The 12,161-nt window shown below is 55.4% G+C and overlaps 7 protein-coding genes across 7 annotated transcripts; 5 read left to right on the top strand and 2 right to left on the bottom strand.

Annotated features, from left to right (window-relative positions):
- Positions 1-59: 59 nt before the first annotated feature.
- PHSY_000271 (hypothetical protein) lies at positions 60-1,171 on the top strand (the record flags this gene model as incomplete). Its single annotated transcript, XM_012330913.1, has 3 exons — positions 60-354; positions 429-555; positions 634-1,171. The coding sequence occupies 3 exons, from the start codon at positions 60-62 to the stop codon at positions 1,169-1,171; spliced, it is 960 nt and encodes a 319-aa protein (XP_012186303.1).
- Positions 1,172-1,545: 374 nt separating this feature from the next.
- On the top strand, positions 1,546-3,168 carry PHSY_000272 (potential NADH-dependent flavin oxidoreductase; the record flags this gene model as incomplete). The annotated part of the gene is made up of 1 exon (XM_012330914.1): positions 1,546-3,168. The coding sequence occupies one exon, from the start codon at positions 1,546-1,548 to the stop codon at positions 3,166-3,168; it is 1,623 nt and encodes a 540-aa protein (XP_012186304.1).
- An 86-nt stretch (positions 3,169-3,254) lies between these two features.
- PHSY_000273 (DNA repair protein Rad50) lies at positions 3,255-4,094 on the bottom strand (the record flags this gene model as incomplete). The annotated part of the gene is made up of 1 exon (XM_012330915.1): positions 3,255-4,094. One exon carries the CDS (start codon positions 4,092-4,094, stop codon positions 3,255-3,257), a length of 840 nt encoding a protein of 279 aa, XP_012186305.1.
- A 55-nt stretch (positions 4,095-4,149) lies between these two features.
- PHSY_000274 (nimEcyclinB) lies at positions 4,150-5,936 on the top strand (the record flags this gene model as incomplete). The annotated part of the gene is made up of 3 exons (XM_012330916.1): positions 4,150-4,288; positions 4,793-4,817; positions 4,913-5,936. The coding sequence occupies 3 exons, from the start codon at positions 4,150-4,152 to the stop codon at positions 5,934-5,936; spliced, it is 1,188 nt and encodes a 395-aa protein (XP_012186306.1).
- A 166-nt stretch (positions 5,937-6,102) lies between these two features.
- PHSY_000275 (potential glycerophosphoinositol permease) lies at positions 6,103-7,704 on the bottom strand (the record flags this gene model as incomplete). Its single annotated transcript, XM_012330917.1, has 1 exon — positions 6,103-7,704. One exon carries the CDS (start codon positions 7,702-7,704, stop codon positions 6,103-6,105), a length of 1,602 nt encoding a protein of 533 aa, XP_012186307.1.
- A 267-nt stretch (positions 7,705-7,971) lies between these two features.
- PHSY_000276 (hypothetical protein) lies at positions 7,972-8,663 on the top strand (the record flags this gene model as incomplete). Its single annotated transcript, XM_012330918.1, has 2 exons — positions 7,972-8,132; positions 8,567-8,663. 2 exons carry the CDS (start codon positions 7,972-7,974, stop codon positions 8,661-8,663), a joined length of 258 nt encoding a protein of 85 aa, XP_012186308.1.
- A 538-nt stretch (positions 8,664-9,201) lies between these two features.
- PHSY_000277 (hypothetical protein) lies at positions 9,202-12,093 on the top strand (the record flags this gene model as incomplete). The annotated part of the gene is made up of 1 exon (XM_012330919.1): positions 9,202-12,093. One exon carries the CDS (start codon positions 9,202-9,204, stop codon positions 12,091-12,093), a length of 2,892 nt encoding a protein of 963 aa, XP_012186309.1.
- Between the last annotated feature and the right edge of the window lie 68 nt (positions 12,094-12,161).

Here is a 12,161-nt window from a genome sequence, read left to right on the forward strand (position 1 = left end):
CGCACAGACACGCCAACCGCTGACATTCTAACCAAACCTCCACACCGCCAACGATCATCATGCAGATCCCTCTCACTCTGCGACTGCTGACTGCTCCTTCAACCCTGCCTCGACTTGCTACATCTCAAATTGCTCGCCGCAAACCGCATCTTCGCAAATTTGTCTCTACAAGTATCGCCTGCAGAATGTCGAAGCCAGCACCAGGACACAAGGACGCCGTGTATCACACCGAGTGCACGGGGCAGGCGCTGGACACGGTCAAGGCTCACTCGACACCGTCGGAGCAGACCTTGTTCGGTGCCTGCTTCTGCCCATTCGTGCATCGAGTCTGGATCGCTCTTGAGTATCTCGGAGGTAGGTTGCGCTGAGGGTTGACTTCTCACATTGAGCGCGGGCATCGCTGACGCTCCAAAACCCTCATCCTGCAGCCCCGTATGAGTATCGCGAAGTGGACCCGTACAAGAAGCCAGCCGATTTGCTCGAGCTGAATTCGAAAGGACTCGTTCCGGCGCTCAAGCTGTCCAACGGAAAAGGTCTCGCTGAATCGACCGTGATGTAAGTTGCGTGCAGCTTACTTCGCCGGACAAGAAGCGCACAAACTAACTGTGGACTCGTGTGCTTTTCCCCTCGCAGCCTGGAATACGTCGACGAGAAGTACGGCAGAGGTAAAGACGGCAAGACGCTTCTCCCTCCTCTCTCAGACCCATACGAGCGAGCAGTCTATCGTCTCGCAGTCGACAAGCTCAACCGCAACCTGATCCCCTCTTTCTACCGATACCTCCAGGCACAGGAAGTCGAAAAGCAGCTCGAAGGAGCCAAAGAGTTCACCTCCCACCTCACCGACTTTGTCCATTCCATGTCGTCCGCCAGCACAGCGGGCTTCTGGGATGGCCAGTCGCTCTCGATCGTCGACTGCACAGTGGCTCCTTGGCTGTACCGAGCAACCAACGTGCTGAAGCACTTCCGAGGGTTTGAGCCGGACAAGCTTCTCGAATCGGACGTGCTGGAGAGGTGGAACAAGTGGACTGACGCCGTCTTTGGTCTTGAGGCTTTCAAGGCTACTACTTCCACCGACGAGCTGTATCTTGACTCCTATGTCCGCTATGCTCAGAACCGTCCCATGACATCGCAGGTCGCGGATGCGATCAACAAGGGTCGAGGTCTGCCCTGATTCGGTTCGTTGCTGTATTTCAGTCTCAGCTTGGAATTGATCTTCCTGTTCTTTTGTTGTTGAAGGCTATTCGCATTTGTACTGAGTCGACTTGGCAATGATCCGTCGATGCCCATAGCTTCTTCAGCGAGGTGATCGACTGAGAGTGAGCCTGGATGATCTGAGAGAGATGCTCTGAGTATCTGCAAGTTACCGCCGCGGCAGCGTTTCGCGATGTCCACCGCTTCCGACTTTCAGCGCATTTCTTCTCGGAGCATGCATTGCCGCATTTTGAAGCTCAGCGCGAATTCGCAGCGCTTATCGACGCCTTGGCATCTTTCCAACTTGTTGATCTCTGACCGCCCCCATACAATCTACATCATCCGAATCCAGCCATGGCGACATCCGAAAAAGCCCCCGAAGCCGGGCTGATTGGTCGGCCTCTCGAGTTCAAGGGTGGCAAAGTTGCTCCCAATCGTCTTGCCAAGGCTCCGTTGGAAGAGACTCTCGCTCGAACTGGAGGCGGACCACCCAATCATGCCCACTTTGAGCTCTACCGCGCCTGGGCTCGCGGCGGATGGGGTCTCATCATCACAGGCAACATCGCCATCGACCCTCTCCACCTCGGCACACCCTGGGACGTCGTCATTCCATACGATGAGCAGAGCCTCGCCTTTTTCAAAGGCGCTATGAAGAGGTATGCTGACGCTTGCACTGGTCGCGATCAGCCCGACGTCGTCAATCCCAAGTCTCGCCCTCTAGCCGTTGTCCAACTCGTTCACGCAGGTCGACAGTCAATGCGTGGTTCTGGACGTGGCATCACAGCTCCCGCCCTCGCTCCCTCTGCCGTTCCCATGAGCACCATGGGCAACTTCGGTCCCATCGGCAAACTCTTCGACCATCTTCTTTGGGGTCCCGTAGCAGCAATGACCACCGAGCAGGTCCATCAACTACGAGATCGCTTCGTTCAAGCCGCGCTCATCTGCGCAGAAGCAGGCTTCGACGGTGTCGAACTTCACGGCAGTCACGGATACCAACTCGCAGCATTCCTCAGCCCACGAACCAACCTGCGAACGGACCAGTACGGTGGTTCCGCCAAGAACCGCGCCCGATTGCTGCTTGAGATTGTAGATCTGGTGCGCGAGAAGGTCAAGGACGACTTCATTATCGGTGTGAAGCTGAATAGCTCCGATTATGTGCAGGGTGGATTGACGGAGGAGGACGCGTTGCTCAACGTCAAGTGGCTTGCTGAGACCGGCAAGGTGGACTTTGTCGAGATCAGTGGCGGAAACTACGAGAACCCTTCGTTTGTCATGGAAGGTTTCGACTCGGAGGCTGAGAAGGTCAAACTCGAAAAGCTTTCTTCCAAGACCGCTTCCGCCAACAGCAAGTCGGACCCGAAAGCTACCGGGACAGGTGCCAATACTGTGCAAGGTGCTGGTGTAGACCCCACCTCCAAGACCACAGCACGAACGGGCAAGCGAGAAGCGTTCTTCCAGAACTTTGCCCGTCGTTGTCGTTCCAGCCTTCCAGCGGATTCGCGACTCAAGATCATCCTCACCGGTGGACTGCGTTCGCGTCACGGCATCGCTTCCGCCATCAACCCGGACGACGGTGCTGCGGATATGGCCTGTCTCGGTCGTCCCGCTGCCGTCTTTCCTTCGCTTCCCCTTCGTCTCACCGATACCTCCATCCCAGACTCCTCCCCTGAAGCAGGTACGCCCGAATACAAGGTCCCCGCTGTGACGAGTCTCGCCCTAGTACCCATCAAAATCATCGGCGCTGGCTGGGGCACCCTCTGGCACACCTTCCACATGGCCCAGACCGTGCTCAACCAACGTGCAGACGCTTCCAAATCCACCTGGTCGTTGATCAACGATTACACAAAGACAGGAGCTACGCAGACCGGTTTCAAGGAGTCGAACGATGATTGGTTCATGCTAGCCGTTATGACGGTGATTCCGATGTTGGCTTGCATTGCTGTGTTCGTGTTCGGTTCGAGGTCGTCCTCGTCCTAGATTCGAGAAATGTTAGGTTGGAGGAATGCATGGCGTGAAACCTCGATTGTCTGACCCGTTGTGAGCGTTCTTAAAGGGCGCTGTGATCAGCCTTGTGAAAAACGCTCTCGCACACGACGGCTGCGTTGATCCAGAAACGCCGAACTGCTGCGAACCTCTTCGACCACAACTTCGGCATAGCTTCTCTTGCGATTCCGATTCAGCTGCGAATTGACTCGCTCCACCACCTCGAAGTTGACATTGTCCAGTCTCCTGATCGAAGATCTTTCAGCAAAATTGAGATACCTGAAGCGACCGACATCCAAGCGTGTCACATTGAGGATGTGGACGATGCTTCCGACTGGAAATCGAGACTTGAAGACCAGCTGTTCCTGGATGGGCAGTTTGTTGGAGACTTGCAATACGGCGAACTCGCCTCTACCGAGATCGAGTGTCACGAGTCGGTCCAGATCGCGTGTGATGGTGTGCTGTGCGACTCGGGCTAAGAATGACATGCTCGAGCCGAACAGGGTGGTGTCGTGAAGACATGTCCAGAGCTGTGGAGCTGTCAGGTCGCGAAGCTTGATGTCTGAGCCAGGCACGATGTCCAAAAGGGGCAAGTCAAGGTGCGGAATGGGTGGCGTACGTATGTCATCGTCGGAGCCTTGGTCGCCGACTCGAGATGGAGTAGGCAATGAGGGGGCTTCCTGCTTTACGGGCGATTCGGCTGGTTGTTGGCGGCTTTGCGGAGAAGTGAAATACATGGGAGGAGGTTGACGGCCTCGCTTCTTGTAGTCGGCAACGACGGCTCGTACGCCTTTCAGGAATGTCTCGCGGTAACGACTGTCTCCGAGCACAGCAAACAGATCTGTGGTGGTGACGTTGGCTTCTTGGAGGAAGCAGTCGAGTTCAACGGTGTGAGCAAAGCTTAGAGATGGTGCGGACATCCTCTTTTAGTAGGTTCCTCAGAAATGGGCTCAAGACGATGAGGATACTGGCAAGATGGCATACGCCGCTGAAGACGTGCGCAGGACCCAGCTGGTGCCAAACGAAAAGCACCCTGATGAGGTTGTCGATAATGACAAGGAGGCGGCGATGGGCTTTCGAGCCTCGATACCAGCGGAGCAGCGGGATGATGGTGGTAGGGCGGAGAGTACTGGTCACTGATACAGTGATGCGGTACTGTATATAGGCAGAACTCAGCTTGATGCGGAACACAAATTGCGGAACTCTGGTCGGAGGAAGCCGACTAAGACGCGTGTCGACGGTACGAAATGTGACGAAACGTGTTCTCTCTCCGCTACTGTAGCGTCCGTCCCACCTTGCGATGCATAAGCGCAAGAAGGTTCAGATGCAAGTATCACACAAAGACATTTTCAGGACGTTGTTCTTTGGCTAAAAGATATGTTGAGCTTGTGCACGATTCTCCATCCAGAGACGGCTCGCCGAGCCCGTTCGCACTAGGAACTCGTTTCCGAACGGCGTAGCCATGCTGCATAAGCTCCAGTGACTCCAGCCACTACGACTTCTTCCGGATGACGGTAGCGAGCTTCTGAGACATATTCCGCTTCCGCACTCCTTGAAGGTTTTAAAAAGGAGTGTTCTTTCTCGTCATCCAAGCCTTTCACCATCATTCCCTCTCCAGGAAAACGTCAAGAACGAACTCAGAGGTACATGGTACTCTGACTCCACATAAAGAGATCGTCGTCCTCCTCTCGTCGCATAGACTTTGCGCTCGGAATTCTTCATCCTGTTTTTGCCCTAGTGGCCCGCATCCAATCCTCTACCATCATGCCGCTCCACTCACTCCCACGCCTCATGCCAACGCTTCTGACCTCGAGGTGCTCGACAGGTTCATCTCTCTCGCCGCAGCCGGTGCGGAGAAAGAAGAAATCATCGGTTTTCTATCCGTCCCCGAAAAGGGCGAAGGTCTGATCAAGGTCATCCAGTCACTGATAGGAACACGACAGACTGGCAATGCTGATGCACTTGGTGTGAAGCGGGAACGAGCGGAGTCGTCCGGTGACGTTGACGATGATGAGTCTGTCGAACATATTCGTGGCCCTGGTCGCAGATACAAACCTAGCTCGTCACTTGTCAGGCTTGATAACGGTGACGACCTTTTACCACTATACAACGGGAGCAGAGCCATTTCCTCTCGCAGCAATTCAACTGGCCGCAGCAACGATTCTGGTCGTGCTGTTGTACCTCTCCTCCCGAACCACAACGCTTATCGAGGTAACAGTACCAATTCTTCCCGCACCACTTCTTCTGGTCATAGCAACATTTCTTCTCGCGCTGATCCGCCCCTTCCCTCAAGCCGAAATGCTACCGCCCGAGCATGCCCCCCTCTTTCAATTCCGTCCGACTTCCTTCTCGGAACATCCTTCATCACCCCCCACGGTATCACTTCACCCCGCAAGTGGCTCAACTCTGACTTCGACACCCTCGTCGACCACTCCATGTCGTTCATCGCCATCATCGCCGCCAACATCCTCACCCCCACATTCCCCGAAACCCAGAAACGATACATTGTGCTCCATTTTGGCAATAACGATTGGAGCCTGCTCTACGTCCCCTCCACCGTCGGACTTTACAAAGACCCAACCCTGCACTTCACGTTCAAGGAGGGAACTCTTGTTCATCTCAAGAACGTTTTTGTCCACGAGAGCAAGCAGCGACACTTGCTCAAATTCACCGAGACTTCGTTCATTGAGAAAGTCGATACCAGAGATCCGCTCAAGCATTGCGCAGAATTCAATGCTCGTCTCAATGCGCAGCACAGGTGAACGGTGGGGCAGGTTTTCGTCCCATGGGTATATGTCATTGTAAGAAATGCCTGTCATACAGAGCAAAGTGACAATTCTCCTTGACAGTTCTACAAATGCACTCCTGTACATTTTTCGTGTCTTTCCGTGGTGAGATAAATATGATACATCCTTCAGGTCGGTGGCCCTACGTCTTGACGGGTGCGGAAGAGACAACAGCATTGTTGCCCTTCTCCTTGTTCTCCATCGAATCCGTGTTGGACCTAGTTCTAGCGCCCTCTTCGAACGTGGCAGGGTGATCCGCATCCAGAAGGCCCATCTGAGAAACGTCATATCCGTTGTCTGCGAGATATTGTCGGAAAGCCTCGTCCTCCTTCTTCATGCTGTCTTGACCAATAGTGGGGATAAAGAAGAAGGTAACAGCGGCTGAGAAGATGGCCAGGCCGCCAGCGATATAGAACGGTCCGGCAAAGTAGATATTGCTGTCAGGAGACCCGAGATCGGCCTGAATCTGAGGATAAGCGTATGAGCCACTGAAAGCGCCGATTTTTCCGATAGCGGCAGCGATACCGTACATCGTGCCCCTCACTGCTGCTGGTCCACAGGCCTTGCTGGCAAGGAGCCCGAGGTTATTTCCGGGCCCGAGCTCCCCGAATGACAGAAAGAGCCCATACACCACAATGAATCCGCCCAGGTGTTGACGAATCTGGCCGAATGCACCGCCCATGACGAAGGCAAGGACAGCCTGGCAGAGGAGACCGGTGATCATAGTGTATTTGGGACCAAGTCTGTCGGCAATAAGAGCACCAATGATGGTTCCGGGGAGGTAGAAGCAGTTGAGGGCGGTGGAATAGGCGAGAGATTTCTTGAGAACGGTGTAGTCGGATGCGCCATCGGCAGGGTTGAGTTGCTTCACGATGATAGAGCTGTAGATGCCTGATGGATAGGAAACGTAGTCGTAACAGAACCATGCGATGCAGACCGCCAACAGACGGACCCAGTATCGTTTGAAGATGAGCCAGTAAGGGACGTTCTTCTTGATCGCGCCCTTCTTGAAATGTTCGGGCTCGTGCATGCCCATTCGGAAAAAGAAAACGAGCAAGGGCGGGATCGCGCCGAGGCCGAGAGTGAGACGCCAGACCCAGGCAAGGTGCTTCATGCCGAAGATGAGGAGAAGAATGTAGGCGACGAGTGCAGCGACGACGAAGCCAAGGTCGATCATGGTGTTGGTGGCGATGATGAAGTACATCTGTTGTCTGTTCTTGTTGACGCCTTCGCCCTCGGTGTTCTCCGAGGCGGCGACGGAACCACTGGGATACTCGGCGCCGATGGCAATACCCATGATGAAGCGATAGGCGGACAGGGCGGCGAAGAGACCGCCGACGGAGCCACCAGCACCCCAAGCGCCGGCGATGAGGATGGACCAGAGCGTGAGCCAGATCGAGGCGAACCACATGCCATGGCGTCGTCCGACACGATCAACGATGAAGCCGAACAGCAGCATGCCAAAGACGGTACCGGCGAAGACGAGAGACGAAAAGCGTGATTCGAAGGTTGCGAAGCCAGGGTAGTCGGGATAGACATAAGACAGCACGGTAAGGGCGGGGCCGCTGGAGGCATTGACGTATCCATCTGAGAACAGAGCTGCACCGCACGCGAAGATGAGTCCTACAGCACCGAGGCGAGACTTTTTGGCGACGGGTTGGGCAGATGCGTCGTAGACCGGGAGGGAGGAGTCGTGGGTGGTGTCCTTCTCGCCAACAGGCGAGGATTCCTCGCGGCGGTTCATTTGGATGTCCGCCATCGCTGAATGTGCGTATGAAGAGGAGATGTGAGAGAGTGGAGGGAGGAGGGCGGAAAGGAACGACAAGGGATGGGAGCGACGTATATATGTCCGGCAGCCTCGCGGTTCAGCCGGTGGGACATGCGAACACGTTCAGGGGCTGCCGCTACGACCTCCTGTGTGTTCTTTGTGGGTCGCAGAAGATAGCGAAATCAGCTTGCAGATCTGGGTGGGTTCGGGCGAGAGAGCTGCGGTGCAAAAGGGCAGCACGGCATGCAGCGCGGTCCAAGCGGTCTTGCAGCCCACCGGCTACGCTACCACTCATCACAAAAGGTTGAGGATCTTTACGAGCCGTTGCGAAAGCCGCAACAGGTGATAGCCAGAGACCACAACCTCAACTCGGCTATTCCGTGGGTTTCGCACAAGCGAGCGAGGTACACACGAGTCCGACTGTGCTGCAAAAACGGCGGTCGGATGTGGCCGCGGGCGGCAGCGCAAAACCCTTTTCCGCTTCTTTTGGTCCTCGTGACGGGGGTCGCTGTGTGGAACGACGAAATTTTAAAGCTCAGAAATGCCGCTTCGCGCTATTTTCCCCCGACCACGGTTGCCCAGAAAAAGGCATGCGCGGCAATGCAATGCACTGCGAGGTCACTCTCACTTGTGGGTTGATCCAATCGCAACGCGGCTCGAGAGCGTCCACGTTCGCTCGAACCTGCCGAATTCTGCAAACCTTCATCTTGATCCGCTCTGAACAGATCGAGCTCCGGCCGCTATCGTTTCGACTGTTCAGCAGGTGTGCAGCTTCACGTCTGCCGCCGGCTCGGATGCAACATTGTGCTGACAAGACACGTATGCTTTCTTGACACAGCCGAATTTTCACAGTCCCCAACGGTCTGAAGCCTCTTCGCACCCCGACCTGGTGCCAAGCAGGCGTCCTCGTACTCATCTCGGCGGTCACGTTCTAGAGGAGCCTGTTGCTGAGCGGTATGGCCCCGGACACGCCGGTGTATCTGCGTTGTGCCGATAGTGAGGAAGGGGGAGTTTGAAACCACCCGCCTCGCGTAACCGCCTGTCGCCGCCTGAATTCGCCTCGTCTTGCAAGCGAGCGGCTTTATCCAGAGCAAAGCACTTCCATTTGCTTTTCTCCGCGAGTCGCGAAGCTTCTGCGTTCCTAGGCTAATTCCCACGTTGACAGATCATGTTTCTGTGTCGCATCTACCTCCAGAATGGACATATAATCTCTCTACTGCCATGTCCCCATCGTTTCAGCGTTGTAATTGAGGCTCTTGCAGAGCTGCATTGAAAAGCTATGATGTTTGAGTCTACCGGCCGATATTTACTCTCCCCGACTTCCGAGAAACGTGTCAATTTTTTGACGTTTCTTCTAGAAATGTAGAAGCCACACGACTCGGTGCTCGTGATGCTGTTGAGCGGTGCTACTCCGCAAAGCTTCGACCCTCTTCCACAACAGCCTAACGAAGGTACGGCGGCCGCCTCATCATCATGGAGGACTTACTCAAGGCTCTTCGTAATATAGGTCTGTCCTTGCCGGATCCCGAGCAGCTCCTCCAACTCTCGGATCCGGACACCGAGGTTCAGGACAACCTCGCTCGTCATCTTTCCCTCACACCGGCCAAAGACGATCTTGTGCCCGACGAGCAAGACTCCGGTATTGACGGCGCAGAGACAACGACTCAGGAGGATGAGGATGAATCTGCTTTGGATCCTCTCATGGACGCGGACCTATTCAAAGGCGCCGTACAAGCACTGCTCGAGAACTACAATAAATCCATAGACAAAGAGAGGGACTTTCTACGCAAAGAGCAAGACGCCCTCGCCGCGCCCAAAAAGCTCAAGCCAGTGCCATTGAAAGCACTTCTGGCCAGGCAAGCAGCAGAAATCAAGAAGCGTCAAGAGGAGGTCTATACTGCTGGCCACGATCCAGAATCCGGTCGCAAGCGCAGAAGGCTCTACCTTCCACGTCAGACCTTCGACGGCGTAGGCAGCTATGCTTCGGACACTCCGATAGATCATCTCAAACGCGTCGATGCAGATGAGCTCGAAGCGCCCAAAAGATTCAAAGGTCGGTACATCCTTTGCAAAGTAGCCTCCAGTCTCAACCTCTACGTCAGCTGCACCTTCATCGGCGTGCTCCCGTCCGGTAACGCGATCCCAATCAGCATCGCCCACTTTACAAGCAATCTGCATCTCAGCGGAGCACAATTAGATGCGCATCTTCCCGTAGGAACAGTGATCGCGATACGGGAGCCTTACATCAGTCTCAACCACTTTGCAAAGGGCGGGCCGTGCCAGGGTGGAAAGAGCGTTCCCGGTGTTCGCGCAGACACTCCTACAGACGTTCACATTCTCGACCGCTGCAGCGAGCAAGATAAGAAGATCCTAGAAGAGGTCTCTTGGAAAGTCGACGTGGCACAAGACGACGATCAACATTTCAGCGATGTCAAATCCTTGCTGTGCAATTCTCCCACCGCGGCTAACAGTAGGGGCTGCCGATGGCTTCAAGATGGGCCGCTCGCTCGCATCGTCGTCTCCTCTTCCTCAGAGCATCTCGAACAGCTTTTGGGGACCCTCTCAGCGGAAGAGAAGACGGGGCTGGGCAGACGGACGCATTCGCTCATCCAGTCGTTCCTCAGCGAGAATCGTCCGGGAGCCGCACACCGCGAACTCTGCGCCGCTCGCATACTCGGCATTCCGCTCTCCAACAAACCGGACAGCGCGACAGCCGAAGGCCTCGAGCTCGAAGGACAAGTGCTCTACAAGAAGTGCGACTTCGCAGCGAGTCGTCTCGCGTTCGAAGCAGCTCTCTCCGCATACCCTCGCTCACAGCGTACATCAGCACAAGACCGGATCCTCGAGACCCTCAACACCGTTCGATCCGCACAGAAGGCATCTGCGCTCGGTCCCACGCATGAGAACGTGTGGGCATACTACTTTGACTCGCAATCGTATGCAACTCCACGCTTCGACATTCAGGATTGGTTCGGACCTGTCGCGATCGAAAACATTCCCGGTGCAGGGAGAGGGTTGGTTCTGACACGAGATGTGGAGGAAGGAGAGTTGCTGCTGTGCTGCAAAGCAGCTGCATCGAGCTACGCCGCCGAGACTGGGTCCAGAGGTGTTTTTCTGTTGCGATACTCGGTCGAATCGGGGGTCACGAGCACGACGACGCAAGTGTTGGCAGCGACCAAGAGCATTCAGGCGATGATCGATAGACCAGACGAGCTGACGCTGCCCATCATGGGTTTGACGGCGGGCCCGGGGATGGAGTATTCAAAGTGGGTTGCGGCAGAGTACCCTGCGCCTCCGCATCGCGACTACACGGACGAACAGACACCAGCAAGTCAGATAGATGCGCTCGTTCAGGCCTGTTCATCGCAGCTCGATCTCAGCTCTGCTCGGCAAGACGAGTGGCGTCGAGTGATCCTCAATGGCTCCATGCGCCCTTCAATCGACTCGAGCTACGTCGACGGTGTATTGCGTTTCAACGCCTTCGGACCAGCTGCGAACCCCGGTGGCAAATCGACCTCTACCACCACCGACAAATTGCAGCAAGACTCCGAGTTGACGCGCTCGACCATGGTGCACCCACTTCCGGCGATCCTCAATCACGCATGCCTTCCCAACGTGTCATCCGTGTTCTTTGGCGACATCGTCACCACGCGTGCACTTCATCCTCTGAAAAAGGGCACAGAGATCATGCATCAGTACGTCAAAGGCGAACAACCTTGGCTCATCCGTCGGTCGCAACTGTCCAAGCACGGATTCAAATGCAACTGTGGTATCTGCCAGTTGGACGAACGAGACGGCGAGGAAAAGGTGCGAGAAAGAGGTCAGATCGTTGGAGGGTCGTTGTCGATGTTGCAGGAACGAAGTCGGATCGTGCTCAAGTCGTCCACTTCAACGGATCAATCGCAGGAAAAGCAGGAGGATGACCGTCGAGATCTGGCCGAGTCGCTCGAAGAGATGGTGGGAAAGGTGCAGGCGACGTACGACGCCTCGAGGCCGGGATTGCGTCCGGATCTGATGAAGATCTATCAGCTCAAGGCGCTGCACGAGAGCGCGTACGATGTTGACGCTGCAGTTGCATCGGAGCTAAAGGCGCTCGAATCGATCGGATGCACAGTATCGAAAGGTGGCGAGGGCAGGATACTGAACGAATTGCCGTCGTTGCACTTTGATGGCGGGATCACGTCGATGCTTACGCTGGCGAAATGGAGCGTCAAGCAGGACAAGATGGACGAGGCGAGGAGGTGGGTGGAGCAGGCGTTCTACACTCATCAGTGTACGATCGGTGGCGGGTTGGACATCTTCTGGGATCGCTGGCTGGATGCTTTCCCAGATCTTCCGTATCGTGATTGGCTGCCCCGATGCTAGACTCCCTCAACGCAAGGACTGTCGAGATGCCAGAAGAGTGCGATACGATGCATCTGCGCGTCTTCGTG

The sequence above is a fragment of the Pseudozyma hubeiensis genome (genome assembly GCF_000403515.1).
Source record: "Pseudozyma hubeiensis SY62 DNA, scaffold: PHS4, whole genome shotgun sequence".
Lineage (NCBI taxonomy): Eukaryota > Fungi > Basidiomycota > Ustilaginomycetes > Ustilaginales > Ustilaginaceae > Pseudozyma > Pseudozyma hubeiensis.